General features: G+C 37.6%; 2 protein-coding genes and 3 pseudogenes across 3 annotated transcripts; 4 read left to right on the top strand and 1 right to left on the bottom strand.

The window, feature by feature from the left end:
- On the top strand, positions 1-2,015 carry LOC148698235 (ferritin-3, chloroplastic-like; annotated as a pseudogene).
- An 8,814-nt stretch (positions 2,016-10,829) lies between these two features.
- On the bottom strand, positions 10,830-13,056 carry LOC137715775 (small ribosomal subunit protein eS4x). The gene is made up of 5 exons (XM_068455123.2): positions 12,922-13,056; positions 12,737-12,814; positions 12,223-12,403; positions 12,007-12,104; positions 10,830-11,479 (listed from the first exon to the last, which is right to left on the bottom strand). Exons 1-5 carry the CDS (start codon positions 12,922-12,924, stop codon positions 11,042-11,044), a joined length of 798 nt encoding a protein of 265 aa, XP_068311224.1. The 5' UTR covers positions 12,925-13,056; the 3' UTR covers positions 10,830-11,041.
- Positions 13,057-15,307: 2,251 nt separating this feature from the next.
- Positions 15,308-18,010, top strand: LOC137715764 (Mitochondrial import inner membrane translocase subunit Tim17/Tim22/Tim23 family protein). The gene is made up of 4 exons (XM_068455108.2): positions 15,308-15,716; positions 16,339-16,529; positions 16,630-16,702; positions 17,645-18,010. Exons 1-4 carry the CDS (start codon positions 15,566-15,568, stop codon positions 17,728-17,730), a joined length of 501 nt encoding a protein of 166 aa, XP_068311209.1. The 5' UTR covers positions 15,308-15,565; the 3' UTR covers positions 17,731-18,010.
- Positions 18,011-18,286: 276 nt separating this feature from the next.
- LOC137715692 (putative disease resistance protein RGA1) lies at positions 18,287-20,750 on the top strand (annotated as a pseudogene).
- An 813-nt stretch (positions 20,751-21,563) lies between these two features.
- On the top strand, positions 21,564-24,248 carry LOC137716623 (gamma-interferon-responsive lysosomal thiol protein-like; annotated as a pseudogene). The gene is made up of 6 exons (XR_015961009.1): positions 21,564-21,955; positions 22,266-22,569; positions 22,654-22,719; positions 23,044-23,187; positions 23,452-23,544; positions 23,707-24,248. The product of XR_015961009.1 is annotated as a gamma-interferon-responsive lysosomal thiol protein-like (transcript).
- Positions 24,249-24,634: the final 386 nt, after the last annotated feature.

Here is a 24,634-nt window from a genome sequence, read left to right as displayed (position 1 = left end):
ATGCCCTTACCATCAAGCCTTTCTTCTTCACCAACAATCACGAACAGGCCGAGCCTTTTGGCGGTCTCAGGCTGACATGTGCATGGTTCAGGTCGGTTGGTAATATTTGCCAAAAAAGAGGCTGATAACAGACCCACATTGGAGGTGGTATTTGAGCCATTGGAGGAGGTCAGAAGGAGCTCCTTCTGGTCCCCACTGTCCCTCATGCTTCTCTTGCTCGCCAAAAATATTCTGACCAATCAGAAGCTGCCATCGATGAACAGATCAAGTGAGTTTTTCACAGTTCACCCATTTTTATATAGTCTTTTTTCTGATCTTAATGTTCGTTGGAAATGTTGATTTCTTGACTATTTTGTAACCCCTTTGTTTTCACAAAAGATTGAGGTTTTTCGAATGACGAAATATTCACAAATAGTACTAGTTATAAACCACAATAATTTACAAAGAAAAGGATTCAAACTTAGGTGCATATGTGAAGTGGTACATTACCCTAACTAATCGGTCTAGCCCATGTTTGCGTAACGGTGAAATTGTTTAAGTCACAATGGAACTAGAGAACACTAAACACACAATAACCGTACATAAAATAAGCCACAATTAGAGCCCTTATTTATTTTCTATTTAATGTCACCTATTTTATGTTTGACTAAGAATTTCTAATTGGTTCGATTTGTGCATATATCATTTTCAGTCTTTCTCATATATAAAATTTATATCAATTCTACTTTTGTTTTTGTTTGATTTTAGTTAGTAGATCCAAATATGTTCTGACCAGTTTCATACCAAAATTTTGTTCTCTGAATTAGTGCGGAATACAATGTCTCCTATGTGTACCACGCCATGTGTGCCTACTTTGACAGAGACAATGTTAGGGACTTGCCAAGTAATTACTCTTTCTAAACCTGAATTTTTTTGCCGAAATCTGATGATATTTTCGGATCTATTCGTTGTTTAAGTTCACGAAACCATGCAGATTTTTCAAAGAATCAAGTGAAGAAGAAAGGCAGCATGCTGAAAAACTTATGGAATACCAGGTTTCCTGCTATACATTTCATACTTTCTCCATTTGAGATTCCAATATCATTTTCTTCTGTTTCCATTGGTTCTGTGTATCGATCTCTAAGTCTGTATTCCGATGAGGATCAGAACAAACGCGGAGGGAAAGTTAAGCTACCGTCCATGCGAATGACCGTCTCCGAGTTTGGTCATGTCGAAAAGGGTGATACATTGTATGGTAAGTTCTTTTCAAGTTTAGTAATGTTTCACTCTCTCATTTTCTCTTTAAGTACTCCTCCTCTTGTTTCCGTCTGTAATTTTATTTTATTCAATCCAGCTGCTAAGAAGAAAAAATGAATGAGCATGAAAAAAAAGGGGAGTTTGGAAATCACTTCCTTTTATCACTTCTTACCATGTTTTCCTTTGTTTTCCCCAGCAATGGAGCTTACACTGGCCTTGGAAAAGATGAACAATGAGAAGCTTCTAAATTTACACAAAGTAAGTAACTTTGCAATTTCATTTTACTTTAAACTCCATTATTCTTTTGTTTAAACTTTAAAGTACATATTTTTTTTCCAAATTAGCTGCTTTACCTGTCGATCAATTCAAATTAAGACTATCTGTGAAACTGTTAAATATTATTACAGATAGCAAACGAAGACAATGATGTGCAACTGGTGGATTTCCTGGAGAGTGACTATTTGATTGAGCAGGTATCCAACTTCCATACGATCTCTTTCGTTTTCTTTTCTCATTATTTGGCAAGATTTTGACGAAGATCGAAGAACTGAATTCGGGTAATTTAGGTGGAAGCCATATAGAAAATGTCCGAGTATGTAGCTCAGTTGAGAAGGATCGGCGCCGGACATGGTAATGGCTGATCGATTAACAGCATCTTTTGAGAAAATTTTACGACATATGAACAAATTTTGCAATGAACTCAAAGTGGCTTGTTGTTTTGTTAATTTGTAGGTGTTTGGCACTTTGATCAGATGCTCCTCAATGGCAATGCTGCATGACAAAAGAAGCACGACGTCGTTTCTCTCTATAGAGATTTTATGCCAAATATTGCACCTCATATTCTCTTTGTACTTCATAAATTTTCCTCTCTGGGAGTACTATTTTAGGATGGATCTTCCATTTTCGTTTTAGACCTTTCAAACATCTATGAATTTAGGTTCGTAATCTAACAACATAAGCATCTTATTATCTAACGTAACAATCTCAAAAATTATATTATGGATAATAGTCATAACCCAAGGCCGCAAAACGAAAGAAAATAAAATCCCGAGTATAAGCTGAACTGCTTAACTAAGTACCATTCTAAAACTATAGGAACAACAATCTATAGTTGCCATATTGTTTATGCAGTAGCAGCTGTTTGGGTGGCTGCTCGTCGCTTCTTTGCCTCTTCAATGATGCTTAGCTTGATACCCTTGTCCTTGGGAAGCGACACCCACGGCTTTGTACCCTTGCCGATGGTGAACACATTACCAAGACGGGTTGCAAACTCATGACCGAGGGCATATCCTGCACGTGGATAGTTTCAAAGCTTCCCTCATGCTTCTCCCTGTTCTTAATGACTCTAACACGTCCCCTATTCCTTCCGCCAGTAACCATGACAACATTACCAACATCAAACTTAATGAAGTCAGTGATTTTGTAGGTCTCTAAGTCCAGCTTGATAGTGTCATTGGCCTTGATGAGGGGGTCAGGGTAGCGAATAGTGCGTCCATCAAAAGTGTTAAGATAGGGGATGCCCTTCTTCCAAACTGCACTGATCGAACCTTGCAGAGCTTGAACTGCTCGGGGAATTTATAATACCAAGTCAAAGAGTTAATTATCTGGCCAAAAGTAGACGACGAAACTGAGCTAGAAATATTTCTGAAAGTACTCTTAGGCTCTTAGCCACAAACACTGTCAACACACAAAAGCAGAATAAACATAAAACTAAAGAACCTATATTACAAGGAACGTTTAAAACTAAAAATAAAACTAACATGAAAGGTAAAAAAACTCTTATTCGTAGTTTAAGCTAACCGAAACACTAATACACTTTGTAGCATTATGATATTACCAGAAATGAATATTAAAGCTGAATAGACAAACAAAAATACAAAAAGGGCCATATGAAGTTCTCTTCCTGCTAAAATATAAGATGTTTTCTACTGCACACAAGATGTAAGCTGTAACATATGTCATTTTACCAGCAATATATCCAAAACTAAGTTACCTACTAAACATTTCGGACAAACATGTTAGGTGAGATCTGTTAATTAACAAAATGACAGTATAGTATAAAAACACGATGCAGCAACATTCTAAACAAGTACTAACAAAAGTACATTCACAATACTAGAAAGCAATGATGTACAACATTCTAAACCGACCCTTGGTGTCAAAGAGCATACGGAAATTTTCATTTGTTTTCGGGATCAAAACAACATCTGAAGACAAATAACATAGCTTTAAGCATTTCTAAGCATCACAGATACATTGCAAAAAAATCATTCAGAAAAATAAGGAATTGGAACTAAATTTAGTGAATGTTGAGAACATACCCATAAAGCCAGAAGGGTAAGTCTTGTCGATCCTGACCCTTCCGTCAACCAAAACATGGCGCTGCATGAGAATCAAAACGACTTCATGGTATGTGAGTGCATACTTCAACCTGTTCCTCAGAATAAGAGCTAGGGGACGGCGCTCCTTGGCTTTGTGGGGGCCCAGATGATGGCTTGGGGCCTAAACACACACATGTGAAACGAAAGTTCCATTAAACCCCAATCAAAATAAGGCAAAAATTGTAGATTTAATGAAAAAAAATTATTATTATTATTTTTTTGAAGAGATTAATGAAAAAAAATTTATTAAATCCCAATAACAATGAGGGACAAGATTGCAGGTTTAATGAAAATTTCTTCATTTTTTAAAAATTTGCGGAAGAGGGTTTTAGGGTTTTACTTACAAAAGCACCACCAAGCTTGTCGAGCATCCAATGCTTTGGGGCATTGAGCCGCTTCAAATGCTTCTTCAGTCATCTAGCAAATACAACATAAAACCAACAGTTATACACACAACAGAGATCTCTAGAGAGAGAAAGTAGAGGAGAGCGATAGAGATAGTATAACATCCCACATCGACAAACGGAAAGGGGGTGATGTGTCTTATATGTACATGCCCACCTCCCTATAGCACAAGGCCTTTTGGGAACTCACTAGCTTCGGGTTCCATCGGAACTTCGAAGTTAAGCGAGTTCAGGCGAGAGCAATCCTAGGATGGGTGACCCACTGGGAAGTTCTTGCATGAGTTCCCAGAAACAAAACCATGAGGGTGTGGCCGGGGCTCAATGCGGACAATATCGTGCTACGACGGAGTCGAGACTGTGATGTGACAAAATGGTATCAGAGCCACACTGCTGTTCGGTGCGAGTGTGCCGACGAGGACTTCGGGCCCCTGAGGGGGGTGGATTGTAACATCCCACATCGACCAACGGAGAGGGGGTGATGTGCCTTATATGTACATGCCCACCTCCTATAGCACGAGGTCTTTTGGGAACTCACTAGCTTCGGGTTCCATCGGAACTCCGAAGTTAAGCGAGTTCAGGCGAGAGCAATCCTAGGATGGGTGACCCACTGAGAAGTTCTCGCGTAAATTCCTAGAAACAAAACCATGATGGGGCCCAAAACGGACAATATTGTGTTACAGCGGAGTCAAGATTGGGATGTGATAGAATAAATATAGAGTAAAACAATTATCAATATACAAACCCCTAGGTTTTATGAAAACACATATAGCATGATAAAAATAGGTTTTCCAAAACCTAGAATGTCGTGCAATGTCTCAAATCATAACTCATATATATCGTAATCACTAGTGAATGTCCAATATCTCTCCAGGCCCCATGCCGGCTTCCCGTCCCTGTGCTAATAGCCAGAGGAAAAACACTTCAGGCCCTATGCCAACACCATAAATGTCGCCCAGGACGGACCGAAATCTATTCCTTCGTCTCATAGCGGAATTGGGACCACTAGATAAGTACAAAACCATTGAACATACATATATATATTGAAAAGCAACTTCATAGTATAAAGTCATCCATCACCTATACTATAAACAGGTGTTCTAAACGTGTTCTAAATATTATATCGTCATCTATCAGATATTCTATAAGAACATGGGTTATAGGAAAAATAGTAATAATTTTTAATAGCCTCAATAAGCATGTTATCTCAAAACGTTTCATAGAACATAATTATTAAATCATGTTTTTCCATGTATGCATTTCTACTATTAAAACATGCATTTTTAGAAGGGGTCCACTCATGTTTGTTTTGCGCCCCCTTAAGGACTTAGAATCAAGGCATACAATCCCAACATCAAGGCACTTCTGCATCGGTATCTTCAAGTCCTCTCAGTGTAGGACCTACCTCTTTCCTTTGTTCATTCAATTTTTATATTTTTTTTTTTAGTATTCTAGTTAGTTGGATGCTTTGAACACGTTCCTTAAATGCATATTCATTATTCTTTTATAGTTATAAGTATCTATCCCTTGTTTTCAGCATTTGCACTCAATAAATGGCTTTCGTCACCCTTGGGTGTCGGCCAGTACGTGCCTATCCTGGCATTTGGGGAATATTAAGATCGGGGCATGTCAGATAAAGAGCGATAGATAGAGAGAGTACCATGTTTGCAGAGTGCAATGCAGAAACCCTAGGCGAGGAGGAGGAGGGCTGTTGAGGATCAACAACAGCCCAAAGAGCCCATATTTAATCAAGCCTAATGTACTGTTTGCGAAGAAATTCCTACGTTACTCTAGAAGTTGGTTAATAATAACCAATTTCTAGAGTAATCTAAAACAATCAAGATACATGCAAAGATAAAGTTGGCGGTGCAGAAGAAGCTAGTTTCTATTTAAGTCTAGTCATTAGTTTTATTTATTTTATACTTTACTTTTGTTAAAATTTCATTTTCTTTCGTACACAAAATCAAATTATCATCTTTATGTTCTACAAGATGTATTTTTTGTGAAATTTCTTATAATCTATGTCAAAAAATTCGAAAACAAGGATAATAATCTACAGGTATTTGAATCTAATTAAAGTAACGTAGGGAGAAAAAAAGTTCAATGGAAAAAAAGAAAAAAGGAGAAAAAAATTAAAAAGATACAATCGGTAGTTTGATACCGATCATCTTCGAAGAGGGTGGTTATGAAGCTAGCGACTTTTATATAAAAAATCGCTAGCTTCCTATCGATCCCTCCTTCCAAAATTTTTGCTTTTTAATTCTTTAATTTATTAATTTTTTTTTATTTCTATTACTATAACAACAAACTATCATATTCATGTTCTTCAAAAAAAAAAAAATTTGGTGCAAATTTTATTATAATTCATATTTAAAACACTTGAAATCAACGATTTAAAACCTAAATTCAAAGATATTTTTCTAATTTTAACTTTAGAAATCAATAAAAAATAGTTTCAAGACCTAATAAATGGTAGGATCACGTCCAAAAGTCTTGCAATAATTTCCTTAACTCTGACGCAAAATATTTTCTAAGGCCAAAAATTTCAATTTTTCCCAAAATCTGTTATTTATAACCCACAGTTTTCTAATCAATTTTGAGAACTTTTACAACATACATTATAAGCCAAAGTTAGAGTTTTTCTACTCGCACCATATGTTTTCTAAAATTAATTTAGGACATTCCCAAGATTTCGGACACCTACAATTCTCTTTGGGGAACCCGCTATTAGTTTTCATTATTTTCTCTATTTTTCAACTTTAAAAATCAATGAAAAATAGTTTGCGGGACCTAATAAAGGATAAAATCACATCCAAAGGTCTTGCAAAATTTTTGTTAATTCCCACGCAAAATATTTCCTAAAACTAAAAATTTCAAATTTTTCACAAAACTATGAGTTATAACCCATGTTTTCTAATCGATTTTGAGAATTTTTACAAGATTCATTATAAGTCAAAATTTGAGTCATTCTAGTCGCACCACATGTTTTTGAAATTAATTTAGGACATTCCAAAGATTTTCAACACCTACAAATCTCTTTGGGGGCCTTGCTATTAGTTTATATTATTTTTCTATTTTTTTTCAACTTTAAAAATAACATTCCAAGACCTAATAAACGGTAAGATCACATCCAAAGGTCTTGCGGCATTTTCGTTAACTCATACGCAAAATATTTCTTAAACTATAAATTTCAATTTTTTTTCACAACTGTGAGTATAACCCACGTTTTCCAATGACTTTCAAGGATTTTTACAAGATTCAATATAACTCAAAATTTGAGTCATTTTAGTCTCACTACATGATGGGCGATCTTTAAGTAGTTGAAGGAATCAAGAAGCTCAACAACAAAATTACAATATGTGGGCAACATCCCTGTAGTCTTACAAGGCTAAGATATTTGGGAGATCATCGGCGGTAATGAAATTACGTAGCAGGAAAAAGACACCAATGACGCTATTTGAACTGCATATCAGAATAAACATAAAACTAAAGAACCTATATTACAAGGAACATTTAAAACTAAGAATAAAATTAACATAAAAGGTAAAAAAAATTCTTATTCGTAGTTTAAGCTAACCGAAACACTAATACACTTTGTAGCATTGTGATATTACCAGAAACGAATTTTAAAGCTGGATAGACTACCAAAATTCAAAGAGGGTCATTTGAAGTTCTCTTCCTGCTAAAATCTAAGATGTTTTCTATTGCACACAAGATGTAAGCTGTATCATATGTCATTTTACCAGCAATATATATCCAAAACTAAGTTACCTACTAAACATTTCGGACAAACATGTTAGGTGAGATCTGTTAATTAACAAAATGACACTATAGTATAAAAACGCGATGCACAATGGCAACATTCTACACAAGTACTAACAAAAGGACATTCACAAAACTAGAAAGCAATGATGTACAAGAACCAACCTTTGCCTTCTCATCTCTAATCAAGCGGAGCCTAAACAGACCCTTCATGTCAAAAAGCATACGGAAATTCTCATTTGTTTTTGGGAACGAAACAACATCTGAAGACAAATAACATAGCTTTAAGCATTTCTAAGCATCACAAATACATTGCAAAAAAATCATTCAGAAAAATAAGGAATTGGGAATGTTTTGTGAATACTTCAACCTGTTCCTCAGAATAAGAGTTAGGGGAAGGCACTCCCTGGCTTTGTGGGGCCCAGATGATGGCTTGGGAGCCTAAAACCAATAGTTAGGCACACAAAAGAGATCCCTAGAGAGGTAAAGAAGAGGAGAGCGATAGAGATAGAGAGCAAGAGAGAGAGTACCATGTTTGCAGAGTGAGACGCAGAAACCCTAGGCGAGGAGGAGGAGGACGTGACAGAGGCCGTTGAGGATCAACAGCAGCCCAAAGAGCCCATATTTAATCAAGCCTAATGTACTGTTTGTGAAGAAATTTCTACGTAACTCTAAAAATTGGTTAATAATAACTCATTTCTAGAGTAATCTAAAACAATCAAGATACGTGCAAAGATAAAGTTGGTGGTGCAGAAGAAGTTAGTTTCTACTTAAGTCTAGAACCCTAATCATTAGTTTTATTTATTTTATACTTTATTTTTGTTAAATTTTCGTTTTTTTTTTCATACACAAAACCAAATTATCATCTTTATTATGTTCCACAAGATGTATTTTTTGTGAAAATTTTCTTATAATCTACGTTAAAAAAAAATAAAAAACAAGGATAATAATCTAAAGGTATTTGAATCTAATTAAAGTAACGTAGGAAGAAAAAAAATTCAATGAAAAAAAGAAAAAAGGAGAGAAAAATTATAAAAAAAGATAAATAGAAAAGATACAAACGGTAGTCTAGACCGATCCTCATGGGAAACTGTCGCTATTAAGTTAGCGACTTATTTCTAAAAAAGAGTCGCTAGCTTCATACCGATCACCTACCAAATTATTTGTTTTTCAGTTTTTTTTAATCTATTAATTTTTTTATTTCTCTTATTATAACAACAAACTATCATATTCATGTTCTTCAAAATATATTGTTTTTGTGAAATTTCTATTATAATTCATATTTAAATGCTTGAAATCAACAATTTAAAACCAAAAGTTAAAGATATTTTCATATTTCTCTATTTTCAAATGTAGAAATCAATAAAAAATAGTTTCAAGACCTAATAAATTGTAGGATCACGTCCAAAAGTCTTGCAATAATTTCCTTAACTCCGAAAAAATATTTTCTAAAGCCAAAAATTTCTATTTTTTCACAAAAACTGTTATTTATAACCATAGTTTTCCAATCGATTTTGATAACTTTTACAACATACGTTATAAGTCAAAGTTAGAGTCATTCTAGTCATATCATATGTTTCCTAAAATTAATTTAGGACATTCCCAAGATTTCGGACACCTACAATTCTCTTTGGGGGCCCCACTATTAGTTTTCATTATTTTCTTTATTTTTCAACTTTAAAAATTAATGAAAAATGGTTTGCAGGACCTAATAAAGGATAAAATCACATCCAAAGGTCTTGCAAAATTAACGTTTTCCACTCAATTTTGAGAACTTTTACAAGATTCATTATAAGCCAAAATTTAAGTTATTCTAGTCGCACCACATGTTTTTGAAATTAATTTAGGACATTCCAAAGATTTTCACCACCTACAAATCTCTTTGGGGGCCTAGTTATTAGTTTATATTATTTTTCTATTTTTTTCAACTTTAAAATCAACATTTCGAGACCTAATAAACCGTAGGATCACATCCAAAGGTTCTGCAGCATTTTCATTAACTCATACACAAAATATTTCTTAAACTAAAAATTTCAATTTTTTTCACAACTGTGAGTTATAACCCACGTTTTCCAATGAATTTTAAGGATTTTTACAAGATTCAATATAACTCAAAATTTGAGTCATTTTAGTCGCACTACACGACATGTGATCTTCAAGTAGTTGGAGGAATCAAGAAGCTCAACAACAAAATTACAATACGTGCGACATCCATTAGTCTTACAAGGCTAAGATATTTGGGAGGTCGTTGGCGGTAACGAAGTTACGTACCAGGAAGAAGACACCAATGACACTATTTGAACTGCAGAGCAATAGGTTAAATAAACAAAGTGAGAAAAAAAAATCTCTCTCTCTCTCTCTCTCTCTCTCTCTATACACAATGCCTTTACCATTAAGCCCTTCTTCTTCACCAACAATCACACAGAGGCCAAACCTTTGCGGCCTCAGGCTCTTGAACAACTTTGGTGGTCGCCAGAATGTCAATTCCATGGTTCAGGTCGGTTGATAATATTTGCCAAAAATGAGGCTAATAACAGACCCACATTGGAGGTGGTGTTAATTTGAGCCATCGGAAGAGGTCAAGAAGGAGCTCCTTCTTGTCCCCAGTGTCCCTCATGCTTCTCTCGCTCGCCAAAAATACTCTGCCCAATCAGAAGCTGCCATCAATGAACAGATCAAGTGTGCTTTTCACAATTCTCCCATTTTTTTGTCTTTTTTTACAGTCTTAAATCTTAATGTTCATTGGAAATGTTGGTTTCTTGTCTATTTTCTAACCGTTTGGTTTTCCCAATATCATTCCTTCAATCGTTTTGGTCATGAGAAATCTCTGTTATGTTAAGAGGATTTTTGTTAAATCAACCCCTTCCTTTGCACTGGTGCTTTCTTCAATTTAACAAAAATTTTCACTGAAGAACCAAAATGTTTGACGATAAACAATATTGTTCAAATTATTTTGAAAATAGATAAAAATGGAAAAGTTTTTGGGCCAAATGTTCAAACAACGTGAACAGTTGATGACGTAAATATCCGCATAATATAGGCAGCAAGCTGATTAAAAATGGTTCAATACACATCTCATTCCAGCACAAAACATAACAAGATTCAAGCCAGTACAGCATCTCATAATCCATAACATAACGCAGGCCACAAAACGAAACAAAAATAAAATCCCTCGAACATAAGCTGAAAAGAGTCGAACTGCTTAACTAAGTACCATTCTAAAACTATAGGAACAACAATATATAGTCGCCGCCATATTGTTTAAGCAGTAGCAGCTGTTTGGGCGGCTGCTTGTCGCTTCTTTGCCTCTTCAATGATGCTTAGCTTGATACCCTTGCCCTTGGGAAGAGACACCCATGGCTTTGTACCCTTGCCGATGGTGAACACATTACCAAGACGGGTTGCAAACTCATGTCCGAGGGCATCCTGTACGTGGATAGTTTCAAAGCTTCCCTTATGCTTCTCCCTGTTCTTAATGACTCCAACACGCCCCCTATTCCTTCCGCCAGTAACCATGACAACATTACCAACATCAAACTTAATGAAGTCAGTGATCTTGTTGGCCTCTAAGTCCAGCTTGATAGTGTCATTGGCCTTGATGAGCGGGTCAGGGTACCGAATAGTGCGTCCATCAAAAGTGTTAAGATAGGGGATGCCCTTCTGCCCAAACTGCACTGATCGAACCTTGCAGAGCTTGAACTGCTCAGGGAATTTATAATACCAAGTCAAATAGTTAATTATCTCGCCAAAAGTAGACGACAAAACTAAGCTAGAAATATTTCAGAAAGTACTCTGAGCCATTAACAATGTCAACATTGCAAAAGCAGAATAACCATAAAACTAAAAGAACCTAGGTTTGAAGAAACATTTAAAACAAAAAATTAGATTACCACAGAAGGTCAAAAACTTCTTATTTGTAGTGTGAGCTAACTGAAACACTAATACACTTTGTAGCAATATGATCTACCATTAGAAATGAATATTAAAGCTGAAGAATCTAACAAAAATACAAGAAAGGTCATATGAAGGTCTCTTCCTGTTAAAATCTAAGATCTTTTTTATTGCACATAAGATGTAACATTTCGGAGAAACATGTTACGTAAGATCTGTTAATTAACAAAATGACACTATAGTAATAAAACCTGATGCACAATTGCAACATTCTACACAAGTAATAACAAAATTACAATCACAAAACTAGAAAGCAATGATACATAAGAACCAACCTTTGCCTCCTCATCTCTAATTGAGTGGAGCCTAAACCGACCCTTGGTGTCAAAGAGCAGACGGAAATTTTCATTTGTTTTCGGGATCGAAACAACATCTGAAGACAAATAACATAACTTTAAGCACATTTCTACGCATCACAGATACAATGCAAAAACAATCATTCAAAAAATAAGGAATTGGTACTAAATTTAGTGAAATTGTTGAGAACGTACCCATGAAGCCAGAAGGGTAAGTCTTGTCAGTCCTAACCTTTCCGTCAACCAAAATATGGCGCTGCATGAGAATTGAAACAACCTCACGGTATGTGAGTGCATACTTCAACCTGTTCCTCAGAATAAGAACCAGGGGAAGGCACTCCCTGGCTTTGTGGGGACCAGATGATGGCTTGGGGGCCTAAACAAACACATTTGAAACCAAATTTCCATCAAACCCAAATCAACATAAGGAAAATATTGTAAATTTACTGAAGAAATTCTTCATTTTTATTCAGTTGGGGTCCCAAATAAACACATTTGAAACCAAATTTCACATTAAACCCAAGCCAAAATTGTAGATCAACGGAAAAAAAATTCATTTTTTTTTTCTCATCTGGGAGCCTAAAAAAAACACATTTGAGACTAAAACTTAAATTAATCCCAAATCACAATGAGGGACGAGAATGCAGGTTTAATGAAAGTTTTTTCATTTTTTAAAATTTGAGGAAGAGGGTTTTAGGGTTTTACTTACAAAAGCACCACCAAGCTTGTCGAGCATCCAATGCTTTGGGGCATTGAGCCTCTTCAAATGCTTCTTCAGTCCTCTAGCCTGCAAAATACAACATAAAACCAACAGTTATACACACAACAGAGATCTCTAGAGAGAGAAAGAAGAGGAGAGCGATAGAGATAGAAAGAGATAGACAGAGAGAGTACCATGTTTGCAAAGTGAGATGCAGAAACCCTAGGCGAGGACGAGGATACAGAGGGACGAAACGGCGGAGAGGCTTAAGATTTATATGGGCGAGTGAAAAATGAGATGGGGTTTTAGGGTTGGGGGACTGGAGAGTGAGATTTAGTGTGGTCGAGCTCAGAATAGGCGGGGACTTTGGGGGGGATCTGATTGGTTGTGGATGTGGGACCCCAGTAGTCTAGCCACTCATTTGTTTTCTTTCCTCATCAACAAAAATTTTACGTTACACTTTTTTGCTAGTAACATGTTTACTAATTTGTAATCGAAATCAAAACAAAAGAGTTATAATTAAGTTTTTTATGTGTCGTCAATATAGCAAAATTATATTTTTTTCAACTAATTATAGATTAGTAAATCGATAATGCACTGTCATAAGTTATTACATGAAAGTGCATAAAAAATCTTTGAAATACTACTACGTTAACATCTTGTATAAAAGTTAATAGAGAACATTGGGAGTATAGAAGACGCTTTATCATAATAACGGAAAACAATAATACTTATCCATCCTAGTGCGGATACCATCCTCATCGACATCCCCTCCTCAAGAAAGTTGTCAAACTCGTTCTTCAAATTTAGGATCTCTTTTAAAAGTTATAATAATTTTAATCATTGGATTAAATTTCAAAAGTCCGAATCACTTGATCTGTGAGTTTTGGTGGAAGAGATTCGAAGAGAATTTCTTTCCCTTTTTGTTATCATAATGTGTCGTTTGTCATCGTCTATATTAAAATTTATATTTAAAGAGTTACATTTATGGATACTGTTGGAGATACTCTTAGGGTGCGTTTGTTGCATCGGATTGGACTAGTTTCAGGGACTAAGCTGGACTGGCTTAAATTAGACTAAGCTGGAGTACCTTAGTGAAGTGTTTGATGCAGTATCAGACTAAGAAGCAGGATAATTAACAAAACTAAAAAAATTATATTATTTTGAAGTATATCTAGAATATTTATATTAATTCTTCCTCTTTTTTTCTTCTAGAAACCCTTTTTTCAGAATGCTTTGTCTTCTCTGCCTCACCACTTCCCCATTTTTTCTCCATCCGTCTCAATCCTCTCTGTCTCTTGATTGTTTCCTTCAGCAAGCTTGGCCTGAACATTTGTTGCTTTCATGGAATCCCGTTTGCAAAAAATCAACCAACGAAACACCTTTCAAAATCCCATTTCCTTTCATGCAATTCCCCAGTTCTTACTAATTGCCATTCCATTTTCTTTTGTTTTCTCTTTCAATTTTCTCACCAACCAAACACCTTTAAAAATCCCCAATTCCAAATAATTGCTCACCTTGTTTGGAGTACCAGATTCAAAGAATCCATCAAATATTCTGAAATTTAAAGAACATAACAAATAAGGTAATTTAAATTTAAAAAAAAAAAAAAATGAGATGAAGAACGCAAAGCACCCAACCCAAAACCCAATCAACTTCTGCAAACCCTCCATAGTTGTAATTGTAATTGTAATCCTTCATAAGGAAAATTAAATCCCAGAAAAATCAAATCCTTCAAGCTCACTTGTATATGCAGGACCAAAAATTCGATTTGAAAACCTTAAATCACCGAAATTCTGTCGAATTGGAAACTGAGCTCGTGGGTTCTCTGATTGAAGATCGAATTTGAGGTCCCATTTGTGATTGTGGGTTGGGGCAATGAGAGAGAGATTGGTGGTGTGATCTTGGCTATGTTTGGTGATTGAAAGATGTGCATAACTTCTAACGAATTTGGTTTTGCAATTCGAGTCTGGGATTTACGATGGAATCTGGGTTTTGAATGTTAGTTGCAATTTCAGCGAATTTGGGCTTTGTCTATCGGCTTTCGGGTCTAGGTTTTGCGATTCGAATCAGAGTAAATCAAACGACGGTGAGAGCAGGGAGAGAATGCGACAGGTTCTGGGTTCTGAGAGATTCGAAACAAGCAGACGATGCGATTCTGGGTTGGCGAGTGTTGACGATGTTGGCAACGCGAGCAGAGAGAGGAGATGGAGGATGACGAAGAGAGAGAACGTGAGAAGATGAAGACGCAATGAAGGTCTTAGCAGTCCCATGGTTATTGGGGGGGTCTCGTTAAGACCTCTTAGTGAAGGGTTTTGTCCATGCGAGTCCCCTTTAGTCTCATTAATGTTAATCCCAGCATGGAACAAACACGGTATTAAACTAACAGCTAGTTTAATCCAGTCCAGTCCCACCTAGCGAGTGCAAACAAACGCTCCTTACACTTCGTTGAACTAAATAACCATTGGGAGATGGAAGTAAGAACCACCGTCGGATTACTCCACAACCAAAGAAATAAAAGATCATGACCGTCGGATTACTCCAAAACCAAAGAAAAACATAGTCAAAGCACCACAAAACAGAGTCAAAGCACCGCACGCGGGTAAATTGCTGCCCACGGCTCTTACCAAGACTAATCGATCCCCCGTCAAATTCCAAGGTTACAATTTCTTTTCACGCACGAATAAGTTTCAGACTTCTCTCAAAACGTCTATGGCGGCGAACCCAAAACCCCACCCTTTTTAACCGATCCAAAATTTTCACCTTGTCCGACTCCCAGATCAACTGAGAATTTTATGGGTTGTTGCTGATTTGGCTGCCGATTCAAGCTTTACAGCAATGGCCTCGAATCCGGAGAACGAACCTACGGCCTCGAGAGAGGTCGGGAAGCCGCCGATTGAGCCCATACGGCTGCCCACGGTGGAGGAGATGCGCGGCCAAGACATTTGGAACAACTGCGCCGTACGCAGCGTTGTTAGTGGAGTTATGGGTATGGCTAAAGTTCTTTCCTTTGGCTTAATTTTTGGATTTTCTCACATGGGTTTTGATTCTTTTTTCGTCTTTCTCTGTTTGGTTGCTGAGAAAATGTGGGAAAGTTTCTGCCTTTTTTCTGTTGGGTTTATTTTTTTCCCTTTATCTCTGTTTGGCTGCCGAGAAAACGTGGGAAAGGTACTGTCTTTTTGTTTGTCTGTTGTCTCGAATTATATTTTTGTGGGTTTCAGAATGTGCAGAAGAGTGGTGTATCAGTAAGGATGTGATAGATATAGTTGTTCACACCAATTTGTTACTGTTGGGGTTTGAATGTATTGAAAAAGGTCTAAATTTCTTTATTTTAAAGTGAGTATTGTGATTTGCTCAGTATAGCAAACTCTACCAGAAGCTTACATTGGCATTGTCGTTTGATTTTGGCCCAGAAAATCACTTGGAAGTGCTTCCTGAAGAAGTGCTTCTATGACCAAGGAGAGCTTTTAAGTTTATCAACTAGAGTTTTTCCTTGTACTTGTGTATAGAAATTAATAGTAAACGGATGTACTTTGTGAGCAGTACTTCTCCAAGGCTTTTAGGATCTGAAAATCTAATTATGTTGATCATAAGCTTTGGGAATTTTATAGGTGGTGGGCTTGGGTTGATGATGGGTTTGCTTCTCGGAGCGTTAGACACCCCTTTAATGCAAGACGAAATGACTGGTAAACAGCAATTCATTTACCAAGCAAAGTCGATGGGCCGGAGGAGTTGGAGTTCAGCAAAAGCATTTGCAGTTATGGGATTTGTTTTCTCAGCTGCTGAGTGTGTTGTTGAAAAGGTATTTTGGGATATGTCAAAATTCATGATCTTAATTTTTATGCGACCATTGAGTTTTAATTTCTTTGATGTAGGGACTAATTCTGGATTATTGTTTTCAGGCACGAGCTAAACATGACACAACAAATACAGTTGTTGCTGGATGTGTAACTGGTGGTGCACTCTCAGCCAAAGGTAACCAATTTTCCATCAGTTTACATGTTTTCATCATTGATTTACAAGGCTTTAAACTGACATGGAGATCTAATACTTTCAATGAAATCCGTAAATCTAGGGCCTTACGTAGTCTATATAATGAGCATTATCAACTCCGCTTTGAGGCTCATCACCATAATGATTCTATTTGTACTATTGTGTCCCCTATCTTCTCCTTTGGAAAGTCCATCTTTTTGTTTAGCAGTGTTTGAAAATATATGTTCGTTTGAGCTGCTGGTTTGAACTGTTTTTATTGAGACAAGGGGTGGGGAAGATAGGTAATATGCTTGGCATAGCTGATGAATGGTGTTATTAGAAATCCAAAACATCCTAACGTAAACTTTTGAAACTAAAACCATATGCCTAAGGGGTTAGTGCTTAGTTCTAGGTCGATATTGAGCTGATCATTGACATTAATTTGCAGAAGCAGACATGGTTTCTTCTCTTGTCCAAGGATTCATTTTGAATCAAGTAATTATTGGTTGATTCGTTGTTGTACTTATTGATACATCACGATAACCTAAAATATTAAGTGGTTTCATATGCCTACTTACTTAATCTGCTATCATAGTTAAAATCAGAGCTTCAACACTCTTTAACTGAGTTCAGCCATAGGTTCTTATTTTTTTTTGCTCCCTATGAGGTCAAAACAGGAATCCAGACCCCATGACTCTAGTTATGTAGAATGTTGGTAACTTCCTTTCATGGAACACTCCCTTGCCCTGGCCTTGACTTGGGTTAGAGCACAGTCATCGAGTAAGCCTCCCTGAAATATATGTGATATCACTGGTGAAAGAATGAGTAAATCAGACAAGTACCGGCATTGTTGGTGTTATTCTCATTATAGTCCTGCTATCTGCATAATTTGTTTTCATGCATGTTAAGATTACTCTTACACCTCCTTATGTTGTCCTGTTGTAGCTGGTCCACAAGCGGCCTGTGTTGGTTGTGCCGGCTTTGCTGCATTTTCGGTGCTGATAGAGAAGTTTTTGGATAGACATGATTGAGTTTGAGCGCGTTGCCTATTCTGCCCCAGTTTTGCAGACACTAAAAATATGACAATTCAGTAGAAGAGCCCTGCGGTGATACAAATGCTTTCGCTTTAGGTTCAACTTCAGCCCTTGCTATGATATTTTATCCCAAATTTATTAAGGGATGTTCTGGCGAACATACAAATCTAAATTTTTTGTATTATGTATTATCTTATGAACGGCTGCTGGGTTTATAACTCCAGTTGTAGACGGTTTTATTTCATGTCAGAATCTACTCAGAAGTTTTAGATAAGAATCAGCATGATCAATGATTTAGATTCATAGTCTAACAAACGGCCACCCAAACGAAAGGTTTCATTTCCGGTAGGAAGTCTACACCCAAGGAAGACATTCAGATTCTGAGAATAATGTTTAGGCTCAAAAGAAATTAAGTTGCTTGCTGGATAGGCATTCACATTCGCTCCTAAAATTTTCGTTATTCCCTTGCGTCCACTGACAGTAAACACTAAACAGTAGCATCAGAGGCAAAATCTTTATGGTAACAAGTCACCATATTCCCATCTTGGTAACAAGTCACCATATAAAGCCGACAGGGAAACGGGAACCATCCTGCATTTCCTCTTCACGCATACTTCCCTTCCCGATTTCTTCTTCTCCGCTCTCAATCAATTTCTAAGTTTCGAACCCTGAAAATGGTTGATGTGCTGGTTTCCACATTACTAGAAAAGTTGGCTTCAACAACTTATCAATATGTAGCGGACGAGGTGAAACTTGTTCTGAACGCTAAGAAAGAAGTTGAAGAGTTCATTAGCAACCTGGAAGCTATCGAATCTGTGCTTGAGGATGCAAAGCAAAGGCAAATTAAGGAGGCCAACGTGCAAAACTGGCTGGACAACCTGAAGGAAATATCGTACCAGATGGTGGACGTGCTGGATGAGTGGAATACTGAGATTCTGAGACAAAAGGTTGAGAAACCAGAAAGAGAAGGTGTAACTCATATTGCTCCTCAAAGAAAGGCATGTTTCTCTATTTTCGCTTGTTGTTTTTGTCTTGGCCAAGCCGGGGAGGTACTTAACCGTCGTGAAATTGCTGTGAAGATAAGGGACCTAAATGAGAGGTTAGCTGAGATTTATTAGCAAAGAAAAATGTATAATTTTCAACTCACTGAAAATGTCATTCAAAAACAGCAAACTTGGTCTTTTGTCGATATATCTGAGATATTTGGTCTAGAAAAGGAAAAAGAGAGTTTGATAAGGAAGTTGGTGAGTGATACTAGTGAAGAAGGGAGGGGGCTCCTCATCATCCCTATTGTAGGGATGGGAGGTATGGGAAAGACAACTTTAGCTCAACTAGCCTATAACGATGTCAATGTTAAAGCCCATTTGCATGAGAGAATATGGGTTTGTGTGTCGGAACCTTTTGATGTGATAATGATCACCAAAGCAATTAGTGGTGATGCCTCCCCAAGTTCAAATGAGTTGGATCGTGTCTTACAATCCATGTCTAAATCCATTAGGGAAAAAAGGTTTCTTCTTGTGTTGGATGATGTGTGGATTGAAGATCGCAAAAAGTGGGACAAGTTAAAGTTTTCATTGATGCAAAATGGTACTGAGGGTAGTAGAATATTGGTTACCATGCGAAAACAAAGTGTTGCTAGTATGATGAGAGCAACTCCTCACACGACTAATCTTGGAGAGTTAAGTGAACAGAATTGTCTGTCAATTTTTAATCATATGGCATTTCCAAATAGGGAAGTAGAAGAGTGTGCGGTGTTTGGAGATATTAGTAAGGAAATTGTAAAGAAGTGCAAGGGTTTGCCTCTTATTGCAAAGACTTTAGGTAGTATGATGCGCGATAAGAGAAAAATGAGGGAATGGTTGGACGTTTTGAATAGTAAAATATGGGATTGGAAAGAAGTGGAGCAAGAAGTTTTCCAACCATTATTTCTAAGTTATTATGATTTGGCCCCAAGAGATAGATGTTGCCTTTTATATTGTGCTATTTTTCCCAAAAGATTATGAGTTTATTAGGGATAACTTGATTAATCTTTGGATGGCACAAGATTATCTTAATTCAAAAGAGAATAAAGATAAGGAAAAGTTAGGTCAAACTATTTTTGATAACTTGGTTGCACTATCTTTTTTCAAGATTTTGTGAAAGACCATGACACTGCTACAGTAATGCATTGCAAGATGCATGATATTCTACATGACTTAGTGCAATTTATCACCAAGAAGGAATGTTTGATTACAGAGGCTGAGGGGGCTAATCGTGAAATAGAGGTATTGGGCAGTAAGGTTCGCCATTTGACCTTAACGTCTGTAGTTGATAGTCCAACTTTACATTCTACCACTTCTGACTATTGCAAGACTCTACGTACGCTCACAATAATTCAATTGAATGTTGATAAGGTGTACACTATTTCACAATTTAAATGTCTTAGGACAATAAATTTGTCTCAGAGTTCCATCAAAGAACTCCTAGAGGAGATTGGTGAATTAATACATCTGAGACAGATTGATTTGTCTGGGAGTCAGAATTTGGTGAAATTACCGGACACCATTTGCGGTTTATGCAATTTGTACACCTTAGACCTTCGGAGATGCAATTCACTTAAAAAATTGCCTGGTAACATGGGAAAGTTGGTAAGCTTAAAGCATCTGTACGTGGGGTTGAGCGGTTTGGAGTACTTGCCGAAAGGGATTGGGAGCTTAACAAATTTGCACACACTAGACGTGTGCCCTATAGTTTCTATTGACAACGGCGAAGCATTTCAAGCTGGGGATTTGAGAACCTTGAACCAGCTCCACGGCAGCCTCACAGTTAAAAGGGCAATGCTATGCGCCAGAAACGCTGCCAGACTTCCTCTGCAAAATACCGCTGCAGAGTCTTTCCATTTTTGTGTGTCTGAAACTTGCCGAACGTTGCAGAGAAGGCAGTGGAGAGGAGTGGCACAAGATTTCTCACATTCCAAACATCAAGATTCTAAATATGCCGTCAATGGCGAATCGTCATATTATCAAGGATATTGCTGAGGGCATAAATGAAACTGCAGGAACACGAAACTTATCAGGGATCTAAGTATGTCTTTGTATTAAATGGTTGTGGTTATATTACTTGCGATGTCTCCAAGGCATGATTGTATTTCAACTCCATTGAATTGTCATTTTTGTGTGACCCCTTTTAACTGTTGACAGTTGTCCCACATTGGTGAGATACAAGGTTTGCTATGTGCTTATATGATATTGGACAACTCCTCATATTGCCAATTGGTTTTATGGTGGAACCTCAATTTCATCATAGTATCAGAACGGGTTGTCCTCGTGTGAAGCCAAAACAGCTGTACGCGCTCCACGTCACCCAGTTATTGTCCACGTGTAGGCTTGAAAATCCGCTACACGTGCAAGGACGTGTTGACAGGCGGGGGCGGGTTGACAGTTGTCCCACATCGGTGAGGGACAAGGTTTGCTATATGGTTATATGATCTTGGGCTACTCCTCATATTGCTAATTAGTTTTATGGTGGAACCTCAATTTCATCATTAACCACCTCCTCCTCTGCTCCGTTTCGCTTTCTCCAACTTCCGCCGCTTATTCCGAGAGCAGAAGCAGCAGCAACAAAGTCATAGTGGAGCACTACTATGAAACGCTGTCCGCCACACGTGCGGGACGTGTTGACAAGATTTGCTATATGGTTATATGATCTTGGGCTAATCCTCATGTTGCTAATTAGTTTTATGGTGGAACCTCAATTTCATCATTAATCACCTCCTCCTCTGCTCCGTTTCACTCTCTCCAACTTCCGCCGCTTATTCGGAGAGCAGAAGCAGCAGCAACAAAGTCATAGTGGAGCACTACTATGAAACGCTGTCCGCCACACGTGCGGGACGTGTTGACAAGCGGGGGCGTGTTGACAGTTGTCCCACATCGGTGAAGGACAAAGTTTGCTATGTGCATCTTGGGCTACCCCTCATATTGCTAATTGGTTTTATGGTGGAACCTCAATTTCATCGTTAACCACCTCCTCCTCTGCTCCGTTTCGCCCTCTCCAACTTCCGCCGCTTATTCCGAGAGCAGAAGCAGCAGCAACAAAGTCATAGTGGAGCACTACTATGAAACGCTGTGTCCCGACAGTTATCAGTCGGAATCATCTTCAAACCGGAATCATCTTCATCAACTATCTGAAGCTCTATCCCTTCGGCAACGCCAGGATTGGATCCGACAGCACCATCACTTGCCAGGTCTCTCTCTATCTGATCATACTTGGCTCATTGAATTCGTTTATGCACACAAATTACAATTTGACGTGTGTATGAAAATAATTTCTTTTGCTCTATGAGAAGAAATTACTTTTGAATATGTATCAACTTGTAGTTTGTTGGTAATGTTTAATACTATTGCCATGGAAACTTTCGTGGTTGTTGAAAATTAACTGATTTCATACTTACCAGCAAATTACCTTCGTATGCATAAATTACTTTTTAAAAGGGGTAATTAACGCTTCAGTGACAACCACATAAACACCTAATAAGCTCTTCCTTTCTCTTTCAGCTTTCCTAGTCCAATGGCTTCCTCTTGGCTCGAAAGTAGAACCCTTTCTTTTTCTCTTCTGTTTTGCCTCTTCTTGGTTGATGTGTTCACACCCCCTTCGTCTTCTGCAGACAGAACTCCGCCTTCGGATTCTGGTAAAGTTTCGCTGGCTTTGTATTACGAGTCCCCTTGCCCCTACAGCGCCAACTTCATTGTGAATCACCTTGTCAAGCTCTTCAAAGACGAGCTGATCTCCATTGTTGATCTCAAGCTTTCTCCTTGGGGTAATGCCAAGCTCAGAAGCAATGACACATTCACTTGCCAGGTCCTCTCATCCAATCCTGTTTTCTTGGGTTTTCCTTTGCATTCGAATTCAATTTATTGACTTAGTTATTTCTGATGGTTGCAGCATGGTCCATCTGAATGTTTATTGAACACTGTGGAAGCCTGTGCAACTGAGATCTGGTCTGCACTGGTAAGCCTTGAAAATTCGCCACTTCGTAAAAATGAGGGACCTTGCGTGTGCTTATAAGAGAAGGGAAGAGCTTATTGGGTGTTTATGGGGTTAAGTTAAACCGTTTAGATTTATCTAATGAATTCTTTGTAGAAATTTTCGTAGATTCGTTATGTATTTCAATCTACTTGGATTATTGAGTGTTCGTACTATATAGGGTTGTCGGTTGGTTTTACAGAAATGTATCTTAATTTGGATGCCATTTATGGAGTTATGTTGGACTTAACAGAAAGTAATATTTAAGCTTAAATTGCTAACTTCTGGTTCACTGTCACTGTTGTGCAGAATGATCTTTTCCTTTCGTTTATTGCGCCAAGAGTTTGGTTTATGAGCACAAGCAGCCCCAGTGGGAGTCATGTTACGAGAAACTGGGCTTGGATTCAAAGCCTATTACTGAATGCTACGGCAGTGGACATGCATGGTAAAGAGGTTAGTTTTCTCTGCTTCTTGTATTCAGCTCATTAATTATTCAGGCATGTACACAAAAACAGCGTTAGGTAGAGGTGAAGCGTAGGAGGGATCACGCTGAAACTTCTTTTTGACGTTTCACTGATTCTTGATCATGTCATTTTTGGAACAACCTCTGGTGTTCTGTTGAGTAGGACAGTGCAAATTCCGCTTCTCTTTTCCTCGTTTGTTATGTGACTTTTATGAAAAGGGAAACAAAATATAAGCGGAATTACTCTCTGGCAGCTTGAGCTACAATATGCAGCTGAAACCAGTGCACTCCAGCCTCCGCATCAGTATGTGCCGTAGGTAGTTGTGGATGGAAAGCCACTTTATGAGGTTTGTTCCTTTCTCATGATCATATTTCTCAATGCTATTACGATTGTCACCAAGTTTGGGTTATGCATATGTGGTTTTTATTCATTTGCACTGCTGATGGTTATTTTGATTATCGTTCTATCATCGGGATTTTCAGGAAATGACATTCTTTTCCTGTTGTAGGACTACGAAAACTTTCTGAGCTATGTCTGCAATGCCTGTAACGGCACCACTGCGCTCAAGGCTTGCAGTAAATTTTCTCTCGGTACCATCCATAAGGAAAGTTCAAAATCTACGTGTTCAGTTGGCTGCGACAAGGGAAATATGGCAGTAGTATTAGGAAGAATAGGATCGACCATAACATCGTGGATCCGTCAAATGAACCTGGCAATTTTGATATAGACGTTTATGGTGTAAGAGCTTGAAGTTCATGTAGCTTGTTCATATTTCCCGTTTCCAGTGGAGTGCGGTTGCTTGTGAGTTGGTTGGTGCTGAACTAAGACGCTGTTGCTGGGAATTTGTTTTTCTCATTACTATTCTCAATCAATATACAGGAATAGAAATATGTAGTGTAAAAGCATGTCTGTTTATTTAATTTGAATTTATAACACAGTAGATTTTAATATTGAATTTTTTTTTAAAGCTGGAGGGCAACTTGTATGGCATCAGTATTCTGTCACTGGTGACGTCTGGTATCAATCAAATTTTCGTATTAACTCTTAAAATCACAAGCTATTTGAGTGAGGTTTTGAAGAAATTAAGTATTGTGACACTTATGTTGCCGGACTGTAAATCTAAATTTCTCATAAGAGTTGTTTATTTCTTAGATTTGCCATGTATGGTGTCGGATTGATTATTGCTTAGGTACAAGTATGGTGCAAATGTCTGATAACATAAGAATATCCTCGCAGCTAGTGTGACGAGAAAGTTACCATTTCAACGTGTGGTGCTATATTCCTATCTACTCCTCAATGCCAAACACATTCTTTATTTGGGTGGACTGAAGGACCCATAGGGTTTCATGGGCTGGTCGCAGTAGCTCCATAAAAACTCCCAACCTACTTGAAAACTGGATTGGATTCCCAGGTGCTACATAAGAGCATTTTTAAGA

The sequence above is a fragment of the Pyrus communis genome, chromosome 3 (assembly GCF_041283825.1).
Source record: "Pyrus communis isolate YQ-2024b chromosome 3, ASM4128382v1, whole genome shotgun sequence".
Taxonomy (NCBI): domain Eukaryota; kingdom Viridiplantae; phylum Streptophyta; class Magnoliopsida; order Rosales; family Rosaceae; genus Pyrus; species Pyrus communis.
Note: the sequence above shows the minus strand (reverse complement) of the source record. Positions and strands in the feature narration are given on the sequence as shown.